Raw genomic sequence first — 22555 nt, forward strand, 5'->3', positions numbered from 1 at the left:
GATTCCATACCACCACCGCTGTTCCGACTCTCCCCCTTGTTTACTTCTCGACATTTTGTGCATACCCCAGTTGGGAAGACCTCGGTGCAACGTGACAACTATGTACCCAAGTCGGGCGAGATAGGGGGAGAAATACTATATAATGAATAAGCTACTGGATGATAGGGATAAGGAAAGACCGACGGGACGGAATTCGAAGTCTTCGGAAGATGTGTCACTCTCAACTCCGACCGCACCCCCGTCAGTAAAATCGATTGCGATGGAAACGTTCGATGAGAGGATGCTCTCAAAATCGAAGGGTGTGGGGCAAATGTCCAGTCAAACCAAGACAGTAGGTGGACCAGATCCGAATCCGAATACAACCACTCTTGCACCTTTTCACCCCCCTAAATCCACTGTATCATCCTCCACTGAAACTAGAACATCGCTTGTAACTTTTGGAGATCTGGATAGACCCCATGACACACCACAAACATCTCAGAGGGAGACAAGAAAGGAAGAAGCCGGTAGGGACTTGGGAAATATTACACCCTCCGATGTCCCTATTGCCAACAAGAAGTCGCCGCCGTCAGGAATGAAGCTCCCGGAGAAACTTGATGTAATCGACAAACCTGGAGAGATGGAGGAGAAGGAAGGAATGACTGGACTTACTGGAATCACCGGAGTATCCGAAACGAGTGGAATGGAGGAAGTAAGGACGGAAGAAGATGATATGCCCGATGGTGGATATGGATGGGTCATGGTCATTTGTTTCATGGTCATTAACGCTTTTACATGGGGTGAGTCTTTCCATAGGGGTTTGTATTCTTCGTCCTCCATTCTTGGACAACCCTTCGGTTCATGGAATGGTTTTAGCTGGTAGATTGAATTACACACCCTGTGGACAGATGCAGGAAATTTTCCCTAGTGATACAACGAAGGGGGTGCAGGGGATGGTGGTATCTGTCGATGGGCAGGAATCAACTGTGGGGATATTGGTTCTCTATATTCATCATTGGAACAATATGGTATATCATTCCAGTCGAAGGAACGTGGTATTACCTATGGAAAGACCAGGGAAAGAGGAGGACAAGAAGAGTGACATTCAGCAAACACCGTATTTCGTTGGAAACAATAAAGAATTATTCACGAAATAAGAGCACGGGTGCTGAAAGATCAGGTGCAAACTCTGCATATGGAGTATTCGAAGCTTATTACCTCAAAAATAATTATTACGCAGGTGGTACTACATTCCGATACGCATGGGTAGGAGGATTACAAGGTTCTTTAGCTATGTTATGTTCTCCTTTGGCCAATACGTTGATGAGGTTTATAGGACCTAGAAATGTTATGTTGATTGGTGAGTTTATTTTTCTTCATCCTTCCCTCTCCCTCTTCCGCTCATCGCTTTCAACACTCGACTTTCTTCTTTTATTGAATCAATTCATACTGCAATCTTTGTTGATAACCCTTCGATTATTGATTCAATTCATACTACAATCTCTGTTGATAACCCTTCGATTATTGATCATCTAACAACCCCCCGATGATTGATTATGCTTTCCACCACTCACGATATCATTTAAACAAATACCTGAGGGTCACATTTTAAGGTCGTATCGTATGTTGGGGCCTGGGCTTTCGTTGTTGGGTTTTCAGTTCTCGCAATTTCCGTTTACCGTGACCTTCCTTCACACGATACATTTTTCGCTCAAAGGAGTCATCAGGATGTACGGATATGAAGTATGAAGCCGATTTCGAAATACGAACTAACATGCAGGAACCTTCCTTGCTGCTCTTGGACAATGCATGGCAGGTGTATGTCATACTTTCGTCGGATTCGTCTTTTGTCAAGGGGTGATCTTTGGTCTCGGAGCGGGTTTAGTGGGTCTCTTCAGTGTTCACCTCATCATACTTACTCTACCTCCTACTTCCTTCTCTCTGTGCTTCCTAAAGATTGCCATGTTGTCACCACGGTCAGTCTTGAGACAGAACGCCTTCAGAGATCAGAATGGGTTGGCGGTAGGTAGGCAGACAGGCGTAATGTAATGTTATGGTATGAGATATGAACTATCATCACTGTCTGTTGTGTGTGATAGTTTACTGATCACTTAGGTACTTATCCCTTCTCAACCTTTGTTGGCACATTGGTTCAGACGTCGTCTCGCTTTGGCCCAGGTGAGTCCCGCTTCCCCTCTTTCCTCTTTCCTCCCTTGACTTTTTTCTCCATTGACTCTTTCATCCATTGACTCTTTCCTCTGTCCCGCAACTCTTTCCTCTGTGTGAAATATCCACTCTCCTCGCTGGTACATGTTCTCTCTCCTCTGTATCACATATCATCCTCCAGCTCTCTTACACTCCTCTATACTAGAGACAAACGCCCTCTGTTCTTCCTATCCTCTGTTAAAACCTCAACCATCCCACAAGTACTATCCACTACTCTGGAGAAAAATACACCAAGAAATGTCACGAGACCGGAAGACGTGACTGGTACAAAGGAAAGATTGCTTACTGACTCCCAGGGTTTCGGCAGTTCTGGAGTAGGTGTAGGAGGGTTGATCTTATCCAACACCACCAGAGCCGCTCTAGACTCTCTAGGGGTCCGTTACACTCTCATTCTAAACGGATTGTTATGTTCCGCACTCACCATCCCCGCCGTGTTGATAATCCGTGGAAGACATGAACAATTAGGAGCGAGGAGTCAAAGTTTAGAACTCAAGTGGTTGGCTCATAAAGGTTTCATATGGGTTTTCATTTGGGGTTCCATGACGAGTGAGTTTCCTTTTCCCCCTTTTTTTTTGAATCTTTTTCTTTTACTTCTAATTGACTTATCAATTACCAATCCCTGATTCCCTCTTCCAACTTTTCCCCTGATACCCACTTCCTAGAGAAAAAGGAAAAAAAAAAAGAGAATTAATTGAAAGATGGATGTAATCACTTCACTTGAGATATCATCATATTAGACAAAGACAAATACAAATATAATATAAATTTATCAAAACTGATTCCAAGTGTTAGCATATTACGTGACACTCTACTCCATACCATCTTACGCCACATCGGCCTTATCACTCACTCAAAAACAAGGTGCAGCTCTTCAATCAATCCTCTCAGCAGGTCAAATGATCGGTAGACCAACGGTCGGTTTAAACTTAGATCGTTTCGGTAGAATCAACATGACGATACTAGCATATATAATCTCTGGTATTTCATGTTTAACCATATGGTTACCAGCTCGTTCATTCTCCGTTTTAGCCGTATTCGCTTTGATACAAGGATTAGTAGGTGGGACAGTTTGGTCAGCCGCAGCACCTATCATAACGAAAGTCGTCGGTATACAACATTTAGGTTCTGCTTTGGGTATTTTTTGGTTAGGTTTAGTACCTCCTAGTTTATGTGCTCAACCTATCGCTATTGCCTTGTTGGAATATTCTAAAGATCATTTAGGTAAACAAGGTCCAGAAGGGTATTATATTTCTATTGGGTTTGCTGGTGGGGTCAGTTTGGCCGCAGCGGGGATTTTGTATGGTTCAAAGGTTTATCTACAAGGGAATTGGAAAGTTTTTGTAAAGACTTGATTGGGTGAGGGTGGAGTTGTCATTCTTATAGTATAGTAATACTTCACTCGTAGGGGTACAATCACGGTCTCTCAATTTCGAGTGATACCGTACATCAAGTGGCGAGGACCATATGTACCGTACAACAAAGTCATGTTGGTGATGAGGTCAAGAGGAAGTGAGATTACACGGGAAGAAAGGAACGAGAACAAATGAGCAATATATAGATGAACAATGCATGTAGGGTAAATGCAACAACAATGATTCTTCATGTTTCCGATCATGTCTGGTGTATATTGTCTCATCGGGTCATCTTAGTTCATATGGGTGAAATCGTTTCATATCGTCAATCGTCATGTTTCATAATGTCTCATCGGGGTCGAAAGGGTCAGCGAGTGGATCGGTATATTATGGAACGCGGAAAGGGCCATTCGTTTTTTTTTTTTTTTGACACACTTTTTTTTTTCTTGAGGGTGGAGAATGATCTTCTTCTCCCTCTATCTCAGTCAATATTGCAGATATCGAGGTGATCTCTTTTGAGATTTACTCAGCACACATGGATGTATCATTTGGTACTACTTAGATGCATGCAAACAGCCTACATCAGACGCTTGAAAAATTAAGCCCTCTGTAAGGACAAAAACAGCTTTTCTCCATCTTCTGTTTCACTGAAGGTAGCTGTATGCATCAAGTTGCTACTGTAGGTGGATTCATCATACCTAAAGCCGTCCCAGGTGTCTTCAAGCCTCAAAGAACACCATGGAAGAGGTGAATGATGATAAAATGAGGTTTTAATGATGTTGGGGGGTGCTGAGAAGAAAGTGCCACATTGGTTCGACATTTACCCCGGGGCCCCACACTCAAAAAGCGAAGTAGGTAGATCTTCACCCCAAGATGACTTGAGAGCTTCATACTGCATCAGATGGAGCATAAAGGTGTCAAGAGTGCACCCTCCAATTTTCAAGACTGTAGCTGCATGCATGGTGGACTTACAGGGAGAAGAAGTTCTGAATATACCACCTGAAAAAAAAATCCGGGTGAAAAAGAAAAAAAATCGAATGGCCCTTCGCGCGGCCCATAGTATATCGTTCGTTTGCGACAATCGGATCGGCTGTTTGATGATGGAATCGTGCAAGTGGGACAGAGGGGAGGCTCGAGAAAGCGGGGCAAGATCGAACATCGTGATCAATCATATATCGGCAAAGGCAAGATTTTGTCAGACTACCATGTCAATAAACTGTTTTCTTACACATGACGGACTAACGTTGAACAAAAAGTTGTTGGCTAAATCTTCCGCTTCGAGGAATCGAGTAGGGTAGATGACTGAGTGTAAGCTACGACTCTTCCTCTCCTTCTCATAACTCCCCCTGATGAGGTCAAGTCGTCGACCACAACACTGAGCTTCGCAGTAGACATACGACGATGACGCATCACTCCCGATTGACAATGGATGAGATACGTAGGATGTTCCACAGAGTGGGCGTCCACACTCCGTCTTCGAGTGTACTAGGTAGAATAGATGAGGGCATGAGGGTCAGTGGGGAGAGAAGGAGAGAAATGAGTGAACAGAGAAGGAAAGAAAAGAACAATGGACTCACCCAAATGCCCCCGGACCTCATTCAACAACTCTTCCATCTCTTTCACCTCCCATTCATTCCACGCATCATCCGGACCACTAGGTTCCCTTCCCGGATCTGCATGACTCGTATCACTCCCTCTTCTCTCCTCATCACCACCAGACGTAGCAGCGGGATCCTTCTCCCTCCCACCGACGTCCCCACCGACCACTTCGCTCGGTTCTCCACCTTGCCCTTCTTCACCCACATGTCCACCGCCTGACCCTCCACCACCGGCCCCATGAGTCCCAGGTCCATCATGCACCACTTTCACCGGTTCTGCATGTCCTGGACCGGCCACATCTTCAGGACGACGGTTGAACTTTTCTGCGTGACTGGCGAAAGCTTTATATGCCGCCCAGGAGGTGACGAGGTCGTCAGGCTAAGTGTCAGATACTGCGCATATCAAACGGAAAGGGTTGAGAAAAGTAAAAGATTTTACTCACCACGCATCGGAACACCTTGCGGTAGATTTCAGTCTGTTCATCAGCTGAGATGTCCTTGCAAGGGTGAGACTGCAGAAACCACACCAAACTCACATTGTGCACAGCCACCGCCACCCACATATCCTTCCAAAACGTCTCTTCGAGGGGATCATGAAGCCTGTTCGGGTTGATTTTCGGCGTAGGTGTAGGCATTGACCAAGGTGAACTCGTCACTTTGGCTTCTAGATGTCTTCTGAGTGTCCTTCTAGCGTCCACTTGTCCGCCTTTCCCATTCTCTAAATCCTCATCTGCATCCTCACTATCTCCATCGTCCGCCTCGGCAGGGTCGGAAGTTATAGTGTCTGGTTTTACCGAAGTACTCTTGGTATCCTTGCCGGAAGCAGTCTTCTCCGGTTCTTCCAAATCACCCCTAGAGTCTTTCCCAGAAACATTTGTACGATCCACTTTCGCAGTACCATTTCGACTCGAATTATCCCTCTGGCCATCGCCCGAAGCGTGATCAGAAGTACTCGTGTGATCGTTCTTAGACGAACCTTTCCGAGTACCAGATACACCCTTTTGAGATTCATCAGAACCGCCCGTCCCCTCAACTTTTGCCGGAGTTCCAAACACGTCCCCTTCATCATCACTCCTCACTCTCGGCACTCCACTCTCATTACCCTCACCATCCACCGTCTCATCTTTCTTCGCCCCTTCGGGAACTTTCGCCTCCGGTGGCGGTGATCCAGCTTGACCCTCCTCGATCAAATCAAACAACGGAGTTCCATTCGCATGTCTCGCCGAAGGTCTTCTCTCCATGATAGTCTTTTCCTCTAAAGTGGGTACGACGGAACTTGCGAAACCTTCATGCAATCCGTTTTCATCTGTATCCTCTCTTTCTTCCGCTGCACCAGCACTTGAACGTGCCGTTTGACCTTTGACAGCGGCAGAAAGAGGATGTATAATTTTATTAGCACCTTGTCGAACTTCCGCTGCTACTCTCTCGCTGACACCTTTGGTCAAACTTGATACACCTGTTTCAAACGTTCTCGCAAGACGATCTTTAGCAGTACGTCTTTTGACCGTAGTGATTCCACGCGTGATGTCTTCATCTTCTTGTTCGTGATCCGGATCCCAAGTTTCGATATCTTCATCTTCCGCTATAGGTTTACGTGACATGAGTTGATCTTCTTCTATAGAATCGACATCTACGCCGACGTGTTCACGCATGAGACGCATTCGTAGTGTATGAGCGAAACGTCCAACTTTGAAAGGTTTACCACCCATGGTACTATCGACCATATCTGTGTCTCTCACCACAGCCACCAATTCCGAATCCCTATCACCTCTCTGACTCCTTTCGTTGATATTGGCCGATCCACACAAAACCAACCTATCATCCACAATCATGGTTTTCCCATGTATGTAAACCTGTTCCGTGGTCAACGTCCCACTCTTGAACTTTGCCCATCCGCGGAGGGAAAAGAAGGTAATATATTCATCCGGATCGATGCCTTCTTTTCGTAGACGGGAAAAGATGCTATGGGTGCCACGAGAAATGGTACGGTTTTGGCATTCGAGGATGAGTCGGACGGAGGATGCCTTGTCCGAGTCGATGGGAAAAGTGTAGCCTGGTAATAGAGGGATGACTATGCACGCTCGCCATTTGGTGCCTTCTCTATGAGCCCGGATAGCACGCTCGACGAGGGCGTCACCGATACCGTTTTGGATACGCACTCCGTCCACGACGGTGGAGGTGATGAAGAACTGGTTCTCGATGTAGACGAAGTGTTCAGAGAGCTCGATGGCTGAGGTCAGTCGGACAGCTACATGTAGACCGATCAGATCGTGGCGTGAGGAGCTTGGTACTGGCTGGGGAGTAGACCCAGTCAGAAGAGGGAAAAAAAGACTAAGATCGTTGGCAGGGCGAGGAGGCTGACGTAAAAGTGTTGCAGACATGACAGAGAGGGCGAAAAGGGGAGACAAAGAGAATAGGATAAGGGAGATTCAAAAGGGCAGCGTTATCTTAAGTAACGTCAAGGAGAAAAAGGGAAAACTCACACTTGCAATAAGCGTTCTGAATCGAATGTTCAATCTTTGTCAAAGTGGACATTGACCATGGTCCCACGGATCGACAAATCTGAACTTCACACGTTCCTTGCAATTGTAGATCTCCTAATTCTCTATCTGTGAAATCGGGTGGAGGGAGGAGAAAAGGCATTTGACGTTTGTGATTCTGCTCGTTAGTGACGTTATCATTTCAGTCTCTGTCCCTCCACCAGGAGTGTCGAGCAAAGAGCGCTAGCTGAAGTACTATAACGGCCGATAGCTCTGTATCAATAGAATAACTGGGACATTTGAGACTGTTTTCGGCTGGTGATGGAAGTGCCACGCATCCTCCCTCCTACGACGTAAAGTCTTCTCGAACATTTTTAAGCAGCTTTACGGATGGAGAGAGAAAGGAGGAGCATGACGAGTAAAGTACAGTGTACCACAAATCCCATTGCGATCGAGTCAGAGAGACTCTCGAAGAACCCGGAGCTCTGGAATCGACATGAGGAGTGACGGATGATGAGATGAAGGAGAAGAGGGAGGAGGGGAGGGAGGAGGGAAGAGAGGAGGGAAGTGAGGGGTAAGTAAGGGGTAAGTAAGGGGAGAGTGACGTATGAAATGGAAACATAGGAATAAGAAGTAGGAAGAGAGAATTCTGACCCACCTTCGTCCTAATCAGCAAATTCCACCTCTGAACGAAATGTCTACATAAATCCCTAGCTGGATGTCCTACCAATTGTAATCCAACATCATGCCAAGGCATCCTTGGTACACTAGTCCTATCAAACATATCTTCAAAAGGTTTATCTAAATTTGAATATTCCATGACTCTTTCATTGGAATAATCTTTTCCTCTCCATACAGGACCATCTGGACCTTCTTGAGATGAATGATCTTCATCAGTCAAGACGTGTTGAGATGTATCCCATCTACCATAACATAAATCTAGACCACCCATGAATGCTATAGTTTCATCGATCACGCAAAGTTTTTCATGGTGAGACCAGTAAAAAGTACCCGTTTGGAAATGTGATGGAGAACGTTGGACTAGGATGTTTGGATGAAGAGAAGAGAGAGTGCGCTTTGCGTAAAGGGAATCTACGGGTGTGGTTTTATCTGATACTTCGTTACTGTGTATCAGTGGTGTTATCTGACGCCATAGGCCAGGGTGATCAACATGGGACATTGTCGGGTCAAGAGGTAGCAAAGGTCACTCTGACATATGGGAGTGACCAGGAGACTCGAAAGGACCGTCAATGGGGGGAGATGCTTTGAGCGAAGGACTTAGGTGGGGACGGTACAGGAAGATGACGTGGTAAGAGGACAAACATAGGCGTAGGGGGGGAGTCGGGACAGAGAGAAGACGGCGAAACAAGACAGAGAATCGACGGAAACCCACTAGATGATGATGAAAATCTTCACACCCTCCTCTGCCTTTCTCTTCAAAAGATTATCCAACCTATACCTCTCATCACCAGGTCTACGTAGATACAATTCCGGACTGATCCACCAATCATGTATATAAATCCTATCTTTTGCCATATTCATAGCTCTACTCAAATTCCAAAAATAATCCCTTCCATCAACCAACCATTGAGCCGCAACGTTGATACGTAAAGGAGCGAAAGAATCGAATCGATTCCTTCCTGACCAAACGCATTGAGCGGCTATACGTTCCATTGAAACTATGAACTGATGCATTTGTCTCGCGTTTCGAGTGACGAGTTTAAGTTTACGTTGAGAATTTACGATGAAGAATGTATGTTGAGAAGCATCGTTTTCCCTTTCGTCTTTCATTTCTTCCGCTCGAGGACCTTTACCTTCTCCTGATGCTGCTATGATATCTTGATCGTGTGGGTTTTCAGTATCAACGTGGTCTATGGCTCCTGCGTCGGATGTAGGGTCGTGTAATTTTCCCTTCTTCTGAGATGACGATTTCTTGGGAGATGACGATGGTTGTGCTTGAGGTTTGGGAGGAGACGGTTGAGAAGGATGGTTTTGTTGATCTTCAGAATCAGAAGAATGTGAAAAATGACCAGGATGAGAAGTATCACCATCATGATGATCGTGATGTAATTTGGAATTTACCAAATTCCTTCCTGATAGAAGATTGAATCCAGTCCTATATACTCTTTTAGGCCGTTCAATGGCGAAATCAGAATCGATCAAGAACACATCGTATAATTCCAATGACTCTGGACCGTCGGTAGCGACGAAGTACGAATCTCGCACGATGAACCACTTAGGAGAGCGATTATGGATCCAAGATGTGGGTGTGAGGCCGGGTTGGTTGGCACGACGAGATGTGTTACTTCCCGGTAGTCTCAGAAAGCCCGCTTTTCCTTGGAAGCCACCACGAGGAGCGAGGGATACGGTGAGAGCGGAGAGTTCAAAGAATTTACAGAGACGGTTAGATTCTGGACGGAAGATCTACACTCAGCACGGGGACTGGTGCAGTACTCTCCCCAACCTCAGTCCTCTCCCAGCCTTGGCCAAAGACACATGGAGACCAAAAGTTGAAGTGGATAGTGGGTGTCAAGAAACGGTCTGGTGGAGGGGTGATATGTGAACCACGAGGTAGACATAAAACTGAAATCAGAGGATGAGGTGAGAATGAAACAGGTACCAAGCAAGATAAGGAGAAATGAGCGAGTAGGAGTTGGGAAACCTGGAAAACTCACCACAGCACGTATCAACTCCACCAAATACTTTTGCAAAGCACCTCTACTAGCTTCGGCATATTCCGCTCTTCCCCATTTCTCACCCTTTTCACTTTTCTCCCATCCCAGTCTATTCAAATAAGGTATACTCATCTTTGGGAAATCCGGTATTTCAACCCCTCTACTAGATCTCAATCCTGTGACTTTAGAACCGAAATTCGAAGCTTTGTAATGAGCATGAAGTGAAACGAAATCTCTTAATTCTCTGAAAATCACCCATTTCACAGCCCCATCTCCATATTCACATTCGATTTTGAACATTTCTTTTCCAGTTTGATTACCAGGTTTTAAACCAACACTATCACCCACTCTGAAACGTAAACTTCCAAGAAGAACAGGGACGGCACGATGGCCATCTTCGTCCCTGTCCAACCATGTTTTGAGCATCATCACTGGTAATTGACCGGCGAAGAGTTCGGTGGCTATTGGTACTGATGCGACGGCTGTAGGGGCGAGGGCTGTAACTTTACCAGGGGTGGGATTTGGTCCGGTGCTACTTCGATGAGGAAGAACTCTTGATCGTAAAAGAGACCATTTGTTCTGCGCATGTTCATGGGCGTCGGCATCAGAATGATATTCTGAGTCATGATCATGGATGTTTTCTCCATGTCCCATCTTCTCATCGGTTGCTCGGTTTTTATGATATCCATCTTCGTCCTGGGAATGGGTCCTGCCATTCGGTTTCTCTCTTCGCTTCTCTCTTGATCCCATGAGGGAAGACAAATAGCCTTCATGATCAGAGTCTGCGTTATGATTCACGTCGCTATGATGTCTTCGGGTTTCACGTCGAGATTTATGTTCGTCATCTCCAGAATCTTCGTCAAGAGGATGTTCGCTCCGATTGTTGTGTGATGAATTCCTATCCCTACTTCTTGTTCCCGTGAGATGCAAACGCGACCTCGACCTCGATCTCGATTTCGATCTCTCCTCACTGCTATCTCTAAACGAACTCCACCTAGATGTTCTATCTCCACCACCGACACGCAAAGCGTCCGTCCATTCCCCTTCTGACACGGTGCGTCCTATGGCTTTTTCGTATTCGTCTCTCTGGATTGAAGGTGACCGAGAGACGACGGGTGTCTGACCAGGTGGATATTCTCGTTCTCCATCAGGGGAGACGGTGAGGATGGAGAATTGAGTGGTGTCACCGGGTAGAGGGGAGTGAGCGTGGTACTGCGAGTAAGTCGTCGATCAAAACATCCTTCTTCAAGTTCACTACCAAAGTGCATTGTAATGAGTGTTGGTACATGAGGACGGACAATGTTGAAGTATGGAGAGATGTCGTGTAATGGGCAGGAGTGCCCGCAATAGCTTCTCTGCAGAGGATCTCCACTCCAGACCGGGGACCGAGTAACAAACGACGAGTTTCAAGCGAGGATGATGAATAGACTATAACTCACCTGGACATGTGATATCCTAGGGTTCATAACGATTTCGTTTCTCGGTCCTGGAGCTTCCTCCTGTTTCACCCTTCCCAACTGTCCTGGCAATCGACCTTTCTCATCTTTAAACCCTCCCTTATCTTCATCTGTTAGACACGCCATCTTCTCCTGAGGAGCTATCCCTTCCCTTTTGGCCTCGTTCCATCCTCCATTACCTCGTGCTCCATTCGTGTGACTGTTAGGTTGGACGTGTCGAGATTGTTGATGATTGGGTTTAGGACAAGGTACATCCCCACCTTCTTCCGTCATATCCTGTCCGCTCTCCTGCCTTCCCAACTTACCTCCGACCTGTTCATTTTCCACTTGGTTGGAAGAAGAATCATTCTTGAGGGACGTAGATGACTCATGACCGTTGGCCTTGCCCTTCCCTTTGTCTCTCGCCCTCTCATGAACCGATCCATCCTGAGCATCTGGCTGATGGTCGTGGTCGTAGTCGTGGTCGTGGTCTTGGTGATTAGGTTCGGGATGATGGTTGTGTTTATGATATTGAGTAGCTTTCTCCCTCAAACCCGTCGAAGGGAGTTGTTTAGAAGACGCGATGGGAACAGAGGAAGAAGAGTCGGAAGTGCTACTCCTCCGTCTATGGAGGTAAGCGCCTACGACAGAGGCCAACCCGCCATTGGAAGAGGCCATTCTGTCGGTGTTGCGAGATGAGAGCGGGTGTGAGGAAGACGGGGGAGGGGAGATAGAGACGTGTCGTATGGATGGATAATGTTGTAGATTGAGTGGACAAGATGATGAGATGGTTGGAGGATGGAAAGAGGTCAAATCGAGGTGAAGGACGTGTTATCTAGATTAAGTAACCGTCCCTAGTAATCTTTCCTTATCTCGATTAGGAATGCGCAGTAGGCATTAGCATCTCGAAACACAGTCCGTCAAGTAGGCCTGCTGCCTCAGTTCATGTGGCAGTGTGGCAGTGTGGCGGTGGGGTCAAGCTTCAGAACCTGACTAAGAGCACGCAACTTCATTCTTCCCCCGAGCCAATTCCCAATACGTTCCTATTCGTATGGGCTCAAAGCGCTTGCTTCTGCTTTCTACCATTTGTTAGTCTGAGAAGAGGAGTCTACATCCGGATTCTCAGTTTGTTCAGAGGATAGCTTCCCTGCTCGTGCAGTATATCAAAGATCCCAGGCCGAACAACATCATGACGGGAGGTGGGATCATTCCAAGTCACACCTGCATTATTTCATCTCATGTATATCATGCACATCTTCACACACTCTGTCCTTCATCCTCGCTTAAAACGTTCAATTCTTATGAAGCGTACCGCTCATCGCATCAAACATATTTGTGTATACTACACCCCGGAGGATCTCATTGTTTTGGATCTCCTTGTAAATCTTGTCAAAATCTTCCGGGGGGAAATTGATTTGGTAAGCAAGCTTGAGGGTAGTAGGGCTACTTATCCCGGTCAGATACTGCCGAGCAGAGTCTACAAATCGCTGATACGATATGTGCTTGGGTCGGGAGCCTTGACCTGGATTTTTTTCGAGGCCACAGTCTTACAGTCAACCACGATGGGAGTGAGTGACACATTCGCCTCAGTGTTCTCTGCGTCTTTGCAACTCACCTGTAGCTTGCATATCAGCATCATTGCCATATCCAACACAGTCTGGATGAGGAGAGACAGGTGTGACAAGACGACGACACTGATGTGTGAGACATACAGTGAAATACCATTCCTACTCCCCCACTTCAAACGTATACTCCATCTTGGGTGAAGGGTCCGTCTGCGGGGGAGGTTCATATGCAGAGTGGTCAGGATGGCCACTCCTACTCCAGAAGGCTCCAAATGACTTCACAATTGAATGCGTAGTAGACTCCTTGAGGAGGTCAGGGCGGCTGTAACGGTCAGGAGACATGGTGTTTTGTTCAAAAAGCCAAGGGAGGTTAGAGAGATGTTCTTGGATGAGAAGATCTTATATCATTTTCCACTCTCTTCAGACTATCTGACCCTACCTTTCTTGATGTAAGCTTCTCACAATCCCCTTTCATCGCGCGTGGGAAGAGATAACTGAACTGGGGAAAAGATGCGTCGCTTTCCACGCCCGATAACTGATCATTCTCGGAGGCTTAATGTACTTTGTGCTCTAGACCGGGTGAGGTGCCGACGGAGATATTTGACTCTACCTTTCACCATGTAAGCGTCTCACGATCCCCTTTCATGGAGCGTGGTAAGAGGTAGAGACGGAGGAAAGATACCTCGCTTTCCAAAGCCCGATGACCACTCTTGCGGACTTACTTTGTAGACCGGGCGAAGTGGGTCCCATGGAGGTATTTAGAATCCCCTGTCCAAACATGACTTTCCCTCCTCGGTAAGACATGAGAAATCTAAGCGACAACAGCAGACGTTAGGTCCCCGTGAACCCTCAAAGTGTCCTGTCTTTAGAGTGTCACCTGACACGCGGACCAGTACGGAAGCATGACACTCAGAGATGAGGGACTAAGAAGCCCAATATTGCTAGTTGTTGGGACGATGCACTGTTGTCGACCTCACCCTTGAGTCGTTTTTCACCTGTCACTCGTGCTTCTTTTTCTCGCGATTCATATGGCATGAGTACAAGTGATGTCTACAAGGAACCAGGGAAAATCTAAACGATCAGTCATCGTTCGTCTGTCCTGCTTCCCCCACTGATCCATGCTCGTTCTTAGGATGTTCCACCTGGGTGTGTACAGGATCAGACGTTGAGTGGGCCTTCAGACTTTCTGTGACACTCCCAAGCATCTCTTCTACTGCTCTTGCAACTATCACACTGAAGAGACCATTTATGGCATCCTCATCAGAGTCAAGAGTCCGCAAAATTGATTCTCGCTCATCTGGGGAGGAGAAACGAATCTTGTAATCGAACTCAGTGGCGCGTGATTTACCTTCTGTAGCTACCTGATCCTGCAAGACGGATTTCAGTTCCGACAAAGAGGTGTGATACAGGACGAGAGCTCTATCTCTTTCCTCAGGTGTTGGCTGTTCCCAGTTGACCGTACGGGGTGCGACCATCACGAGCGGCAGCTCTTGTTCTGCTTGGTCTGTTTGGTGAGTCTCGAGATGAAGCTGGTACATATCAGCTGAAGGCCTCACCAACATAGAGAAGAACATGAGTAGTCAGAGATGATAAGGCTGCTGAGCGGTTCATAGAGTTGTTAACTGATTCAAGGTGAATCGAGATCCGACGAGGTAACGAAAGTGAAACGTACCCTGATATACAATTCCTTCTCATCCTCCCCTTCAAAGAGTTGGAGGAGTGGGGTCTGATCCTGAGACCAAGGACTACTCGTCGTCCACCGTAGATAACCCAATATAATCAGTGTACTTGCTCCGATGACAGAGAGTGCAATGGCTTGCTTCATCATTTCATCTGCAGACATGCTGTTTCATACAAGAGTGAGTGGGTGAAAGCTGACTAAAAATGAAGAAGTTAGCTCTAGTTCTGTTCAGAATACTGTCAAAGCTGAATCTGAATTCTCTGTGCAGCTCTCCCAACCACCTTTGTTCATACATGGGAAGGCCAAATTTAGGCATGAGAAACCAACTTGTTTTTGCCACGTTCAGAATGGCACCCCCCGGGGAGGAAATCTGAGACGGATCCAGATCACCCGTCCCAGCCATCGATCTCCAAGATCATAGGTGAATTTCGTGGTGAACAAAGATACTGTAGTGGGCATCTGGTAAGGCGAACCTCCCTCGAAAGTCATCATGCCCTGCAAAAAGGATGATTTCACATCTGGACATATGGGACGGTCTCAGAGCTTCTCATCTTTCATGTAGGTACATATCATCTCCACTTGACATTAGCTAGACGGGACTCTCGCTGCACTTGCTGTCACATCTTAGGCTATGAGCTATGGAGTAAAATTCCGTGAGACTACCAAAAATTGTGATTCTTGAGTACCATGACTAGAAGCCTGTCATCCCCACACCGGCTGTCTGCACCAACCTCACAATTGATGTGATTCCGCTCTTGAGCAACTTATTCCACGTTGGATGTAGTCGTCGGTTGCAAAAGTCTTTTCACACCCATGATTGTGGTCGTCTTGTCCCTCTCCTGCTGTCCATACTTGACCACCATTCACTTCTCAAACGACCGCCTCAATCGTTTTATGTGGGTTGTGTGGATAGGGGTGAAGCAAATCTTCAAGCTGCAAACTCGGTGTATCCAAAGGTGTGATAGACTTTTCAGTTTGAACCGAACGATATAGTAATGCATAAAGACATGAACGAACGAACAAGAAGAAAAGTTTCAACGCGCATAGCTTATTCAATCCCTCCAACACTCCCACCAAGCTAGCGCTGTTGAACAGAAACTACACAGGTGCCATCAATGCTGATTGGGAAGGACGATAGACCAAGCATTTCTGTGAAATCGAGCAAACAAAGTTGGTGACAAGGGTTTTGTGAGTCCATCAGCAAGCATTGCAGCAGTTTTGACATACTCAATATTGATGATCACTCGTTCAACGACTTCACGAAGATAATGAAACCGAATATTGATCTGTTTGGCTCGAGAGTGACCAGTTGGATTTCGAGCGATGGTGATTGATGCTTGATTATCCCCATAGAGTTTGATTGCTTTCTTGGGAGCAAATCCAAGTTCTGATAAGAGCGAACGAAGCCACATTGCTTCTCGAGCGGCTTGCGCAAGTCCCACATATTCAGCATCTCCTGTGGCAAGAGCAACAGAAGGCTGAAGCTTGGATTGCCAACTGATGGTTCCACCCCAAAGTCTAAAGACATAACCGCTTGTACATCGACGTTGCTCGGTATTGCTCGTGGCAAAATCTGCATCACTAAATCCATCCAGCTCGCTCCCACCATTCACACATCACATATCAATCGTTCGGGTGTGTTTGAGATATTGTAAGACAGAGAGGACTGCTTACCAATGAGTGATAGAGGGGTCACTTGAGAATCGACCAAGCAATCCGACCACATATGCAAGATCCCGTTGAGTTCCAAGCATGGCATACATGAGCAAACCAATGGCTGTCAGATATTGAGCTCAATCGGTCGAGGGTTCTTCAGGCAGGCGAGCATGCAGGATTGTTTTGTCTTTCAGGGGTGTGTCTTTTGGTTTGCAATCTTGCATATTAAATGGTGTGAGGATGGTGTCAATGTACTGAGTTTGGCATAGATTGAGCTGGCGCTTCAATCGATCACGCTTGACTTGTAAACCAAGGATGAAGTGCAGCTCGCCAAGATCTTTCATGTCATATCGCGTTGACATTTCATTCTTGAAGAATTCGAGCATGCTCAAGCGAGATGTAGCAATGGTGAGGTCATCCACTGTCACGACCTGTCCCTAGCAGATCTCTAAGACACAAGAGACAGGTGGACTGAAGTAGTTTACAAGCTTGAGCTACAACAAACAAAGTGTAGCTCGTAGACTTATGACACTGGTCGGACAGCTGAGTGACTTGGAAGGATCCGGCAAGTCGAGATGAGGATGAGGGGTGTTGATATTGAGGAAAGGGCTGTGAGGTCGAGGTTGAGTTGTGAGGTTAAGTTGAGATCTTTAAGGTGTGGCAAGAAAATATATTGATCCTTGAGAAAAAGGATCCTACAAGGGGTTTATATAGACATTCTCCTTGAACAAGTGGTATCTCCAAGTTGTCCTTCTTCCTCCCTCATGTACCATCTGTCTATACCATATGCGTAGACCATTTGCCTATGCCATCTGCCTATGCCATCTGCCTATGCCATCTGCCTATACCATTTGCCTATGCAAATGTTTCTATACCATTTGTATATCCCGTTTGTCTCCTACCACTTGTACTATGCCATTTGGTTACTTAGCATGTACAGTTTGCCCTTCTATCATATGGGTTACGACAGGGTCGTAACATCCACATATACTCCAACAATGATCAGATCATTGAACTGACCTCAAACATAGATTGAGTGATCTGACATTGTTCAAACGAATCCGAGTGAGCGAAGTGTTGAGTCGAGTTTGCGGTACCAAGCTCGAGGTGCCTGCTTGAGTCCATAGAGTGATTTGTCCAGTTTCCAGACCATCTTGTCATCTTGAGCAAACCCTTCTGGTTGTTCCATATAGACTACTTCATCGAGCGAACCGTAGAGGAAGGCAGTTTTTACGTCCATCTGATGAAGTTCGAGATCGTGCATGGCAGCCAGTGTGAGGATCGTTCGGATGGATTGAAACTTGGCAACAGGAGCAAATGTCTCATCATAATCAATGCCAGGTGGTTGAGTGAAACCGCGAGCGATTAGTCGAGCCTTGAACCGATCAAGGTCACCACTGGCAGATCTCTTGATTTTAAAAACCCATTTGCAAGTTACAATCCTGCCTTGAGCGATCGATCGAGGTACCAGATGATAGACCTTTGCCTTTTGAAGAGAATTCATTTCATCCTGAGCAGTTCATTTCCATTGCTTTGAGTCAAACAATCAGATGCTTCTTCCCATGAACGAGGCTCAACGACCGAGATGCGTGCCGCAAAGGCAGCGAGCGAATATGGTGAGAGGGGATTTGGCCCTTGAGGGAGTTGAGCATCTGAAGGAGAAAAGTCATGGTCGCCCGGTCAACCAAGGAAATTGTTCAGCTCGATCTCGTAGTCTGGTGTCACAGATGTTGTTTCTCCTCTTCTACTGACCAACGGTTGACAAACCTCGGCTAACTTCGTTGAACTAGGGCGTTGTTGTCTCACTGAGACAGGGTACTCGTTGAGGAACTGCGGCTAACTTCGCCACAGCGGGTCGTCAAGTGACAAACAATAAGGTGATCGTTGGGGAACTGCGGCTAACTTTGCTGTGGTACATTGAACTGCTAGGTGGTAGCTCTCCTTAACTCGTAGGTGTAGCTATTGTAGGTGTAGCTATTGAATATATCTCTTGCTACTGACAACAATCAAGGATCACTGAAGAACTTCAGCGACCTTCTCAACTAATAGTATCTACCTCTCCTAGACGTTCATCCAACTCTCCCACACTTAGACGTCCTTCCATGCACTTCGGCTAACTTCCCCTAACCACCACAACCCATTTCTCCAACCTCGCCTAACTTCGCCTTACTCCTGGGCTCTCAATCCATAACTACCCTAACTTCGTCTAACTTTGCCATACCTCTGTTCCCTTCACCCTTAGCCTATCTAACTTTGCCTAACTTTGTCATGGTTGGTCTCAGATGTCCTAGGGTAAGTGTAAACTGGCGAGGTTGACAAATGATGGAGGTTTAATGGTCAAAGGAGGGTCGTTGTTGGTGGGATTTAGGGGTGTCACAACGTAGTTTGTGACACCTGGGTACTGGGAGACAAGACCAAATGTTCGACCCGGGCGAGTTTGCTTTTGTTTGGGTTGACGATCTTCCAGTTTGGGTGAGGGAGCATGCTCTCAAGCAAACCGGGGGTCTTCCTCATATTGCCAACCAGGTAATCGAGCCAGTTCGTTCGTTCGATTTTGCCCTTCACCTCCCACCAATTCCTCTCTTCCTGCCCTCTCTCCATCTCCCACCTGTCCTCCTGCTCCCACCACTTCTTCATCTCCCACCACTTCGAACGCATCGAACGGGCTCGAGATGCTCGAAGTACCTGATTCTAAAGTGGGTTCAGGTTCAATCGATCTTGTTTTAGCACCAAGCTGTGTGTCAAGTAGAAAGAGCTTGTTCAACTCAGCGAGCAAAGGAGATGAGCAAAGCATCCTCTGTGGTGAAATGGATTCATCGAAGATGACATCGCGCGAGATGATGACCTTTCGAGCGAGTGGATCCCAGAGTCGGTATGCCTTCTGAGTGAGAGCATATCGAAGGAGACAGCACAAGGTTGCACGAGGTTGAAGTTTACTCTCTTGAGGGCTTTTTTGAACGAGCACCCAAGCCGCACATCCAACAACTCTGAGTTTGGATAAGTTAGGCTTGATATGAGCGAACATCTTGAGTGGGGTCTCATTTTTGATCAAGCAAGATGGTGATCGATTCTTGAGATACACAACAATCGTCTGTTCAACATTAGTTCCATTCGCTCGCTCTGCTACTCCATTCTGCTGAGCAGTGTAGGCAGCTGTGGTTTGGTGCTCTACTCCGAGCGATGCAAGATAGCTTTCAAACTCCTTGCTTGTGAATTCTCCCGCATTGTCTGAATGAAGACACTTGAGTTTCCGCTTGCTAACTCGTTCTACTCGAGCGAGCCACTCATTGAATTGACCGAATGTAACTGGCTTTTGAGCGAGAAAGAACGACCAGGTATATCTCAAATGATCATCCACCAGTACCATCATATATTGTGCTCCCCCATCCGAGCGAGCTCCCATTGGTCCGCAGAGGTTGGTGTGAACAAGGTCTAGGATAGCTTTAGCTCTTGATTCACTTGGTGGGAAAGGAGGGCGCACAATCTTCCCCATAACACAACCTTCACAGACATCTTTAGGAGGTGTCGAGCGAGCAAGTGAGGTTCCGTTGCTCATTCGACCGAAGAGCAATTTCATGGCACTGGAGATTAATGACCAAGGCGTCGATGCCAGATGTCCCAGGTCGTTTGAGTATTGCTGGCTTTGATGTTGTTGGTTGCCAGTGCAAGAGTAGTAGGTTCGAACAAGGTGGGTAAGATCCAAGCCATTTCCTTCAGATCGGTCGTTCGATTGGACCATTCCCCAGCTTCCACCACATACACCTTATCTACTTTGTGCGCTCGAAGTACCTCGAGCTCACCTTTCATGACAGAGCACTTCCCACCACCAAACACCACCGTTGCTCCGAGCAAGTCGAGTCGAGACACCGAGATGAGGTTAAATCCCAGGTCAGGTACATAACGAACTCGACTAAGTGATACCTTGTGATCGAGGTGGTTGGTAAGATTGACCAAGCCGCACAAGCCCGCTGCAAGAGTTCTCCCTCCATGTTACGACCTGGTTAACCAGCACCAGGCCATACACTGGCCATGCATGTGACATCTTATGCCACTGCGCTAAAAGGCACAATATCCCAATCAGCCCTATGATTGCGATCCGGTTATAACCTGATGTCACGACTGAGGTTGCAGGGTCGTGACAGGTATGCTGTCCGTAGACTTGTGATGTGGTCGGACGACTAAAGTGACTTGTGAAGGATCCGGGCAGGTCGAGATTGTTAAAAACCACGTGGTAGTGGTAGTTACGTAACGTCCTGTACCTCCTTATATCAAAACTATTCATCCCCTGGTAGTTCTTTATTGCTTTCTACATAGCTAAGAACTACCAGGTGAGTTTCTATCATAAATGTATTGCTTTCTACATAGCTAAGAACTACCAGTCTACCGCTATAGCAATCATTGAACAGATTTGGAATCAGATCATCTACCACTTCCACCACTGTTCCAACACCTAGCCACGACTACCACTATGTCCCACTCAGACTCTGATGATGAACGACCCCCCACTCGTCGCCGTGTCCTTCTCAATAACTCCGACAACTACAAAGAATGGGAACGATCTATCCTCTCTCGCCTTATACAAAAAGATCTCGATGAAGTGGTGGAAGCGGATGCTCAACTACCGTCAGGTGCACCAGCTGCCCAGAAAGCTTGGTTGAGGAAGGATAGAAAGGCCTGGGCAGTCGTCGATGAGTCTCTTAGTACAGCGGTTCATGATGTACTACCACCTCATGTGCTTGACATCAATTCTACCACACCTACCGGCCTCCTCGCAAAATCTCTCTTGGATCACCTCCGCACTACCTACTCGGCCGCTCGAGCCACCCGCAAGGCCGAGCTCTATCGACTTATTTGGCGGACAGACATTGACGAAAGTGATCCAATGGTGTCAATCTCCCTTATGCGACGTGCTTTCAACGATCTTACTGCTTCATCGGTAGTTCTTGCGGACTCTCAACTTTCCTATGCCATCCTCATTGCTCTACCATCTTCCTATGCCACCCTTTCCTCCACCTTCTACATGCTTGGAGATCCTTCTTCTGCCGATGTAATCTCTGCAATTCATGATGAATTTAGGCGTCGACAAACTCAAGAAAACGGAGCGCTGGCTTTGCAAGCCAAATTATCAAGATCAACTACCAAGGGATCCAATTGGCATGAGAAAACAGGAAAGTTTGGAAGTGGACGGACAAAACTACCAGTTATTCGGGATGGTACCAAGCCCTACTGTGAATTTCACAACACCAATTCACATTCAACCACTGATTGTCAAGCAGCACAACGAGTTACAGCAGCTCATATTGCTTCTACCGACCCAACTATCTCCACTACCGTACCCTCTGTTGGCCTCAACTTTATTGCCACTGCTTCGGCTTCTGCTCTCCTCACTACCGGACACCCTTCCTCCATCATCGTTGACTCTGGGGCCTCACACTCTATGGTATTTGATCCAGATTTGCTCGAGGATTGTCATCCTCTCTCTCCACATATCCCGGTTGTCATTGGAGACGGAACTACCATTCAAGCAATTGCCACGGGTACTCTCCATCTCACCAATTTCAAAGTCCCAAACACTCTTTTAGTTCCTGATCTAGGTCGTCACCTACTCTCTGTTCGAGCTACCACAACTCCAACTATTTCCTGGTCGTTTGACAACTCTTCAGCCACACTCCTGGACGGAACTACCATCCTTCTGAAGGCAACCATCAAAGATAATCTTTATACGCTTTCGTGTACGTCGTCTACCACACATGCTCATACCGCCACACCTGACATTCCAGAAAGCTTGCTTGCTACTTGGCACCGGCGACTGGGCCATCTCCACATCCAAGCGGTAGTCAAATTAGGGCAGGAGGGCCGCTTAGGAGATGTTGGTAAATGGTTTAAACAGACCGGGCATGATTTCCA

The 22555-nt window shown here is 46.8% G+C and overlaps 3 protein-coding genes across 3 annotated transcripts; 1 reads left to right on the forward strand and 2 right to left on the reverse strand.

Moving 5' to 3' along the window:
- Positions 1–712: 712 nt before the first annotated feature.
- TREMEDRAFT_34616 (uncharacterized protein) lies at positions 713–3557 on the forward strand (the record flags this gene model as incomplete). The annotated part of the gene is made up of 6 exons (XM_007007208.1): positions 713–779; positions 1160–1339; positions 1760–1863; positions 2095–2157; positions 2502–2751; positions 2992–3557. The coding sequence occupies 6 exons, from the start codon at positions 713–715 to the stop codon at positions 3555–3557; spliced, it is 1230 nt and encodes a 409-aa protein (XP_007007270.1).
- A 1195-nt stretch (positions 3558–4752) lies between these two features.
- Positions 4753–11893, reverse strand: TREMEDRAFT_34686 (uncharacterized protein; the record flags this gene model as incomplete). The annotated part of the gene is made up of 12 exons (XM_007007213.1): positions 4753–4859; positions 5135–5534; positions 5599–5631; positions 5692–5900; positions 6153–7385; positions 7639–7813; positions 8294–8759; positions 9029–9552; positions 9718–10059; positions 10311–10951; positions 11282–11522; positions 11750–11893. The coding sequence occupies 12 exons, from the start codon at positions 11891–11893 to the stop codon at positions 4753–4755; spliced, it is 4515 nt and encodes a 1504-aa protein (XP_007007275.1).
- Positions 11894–14390: 2497 nt separating this feature from the next.
- Positions 14391–15154, reverse strand: TREMEDRAFT_65050 (uncharacterized protein; the record flags this gene model as incomplete). The annotated part of the gene is made up of 2 exons (XM_007007263.1): positions 14391–14840; positions 14984–15154. 2 exons carry the CDS (start codon positions 15152–15154, stop codon positions 14391–14393), a joined length of 621 nt encoding a protein of 206 aa, XP_007007325.1.
- Between the last annotated feature and the right edge of the window lie 7401 nt (positions 15155–22555).

Source organism: Tremella mesenterica, assembly GCF_000271645.1.
Source record: "Tremella mesenterica DSM 1558 unplaced genomic scaffold TREMEscaffold_13, whole genome shotgun sequence".
NCBI lineage: Eukaryota > Fungi > Basidiomycota > Tremellomycetes > Tremellales > Tremellaceae > Tremella > Tremella mesenterica.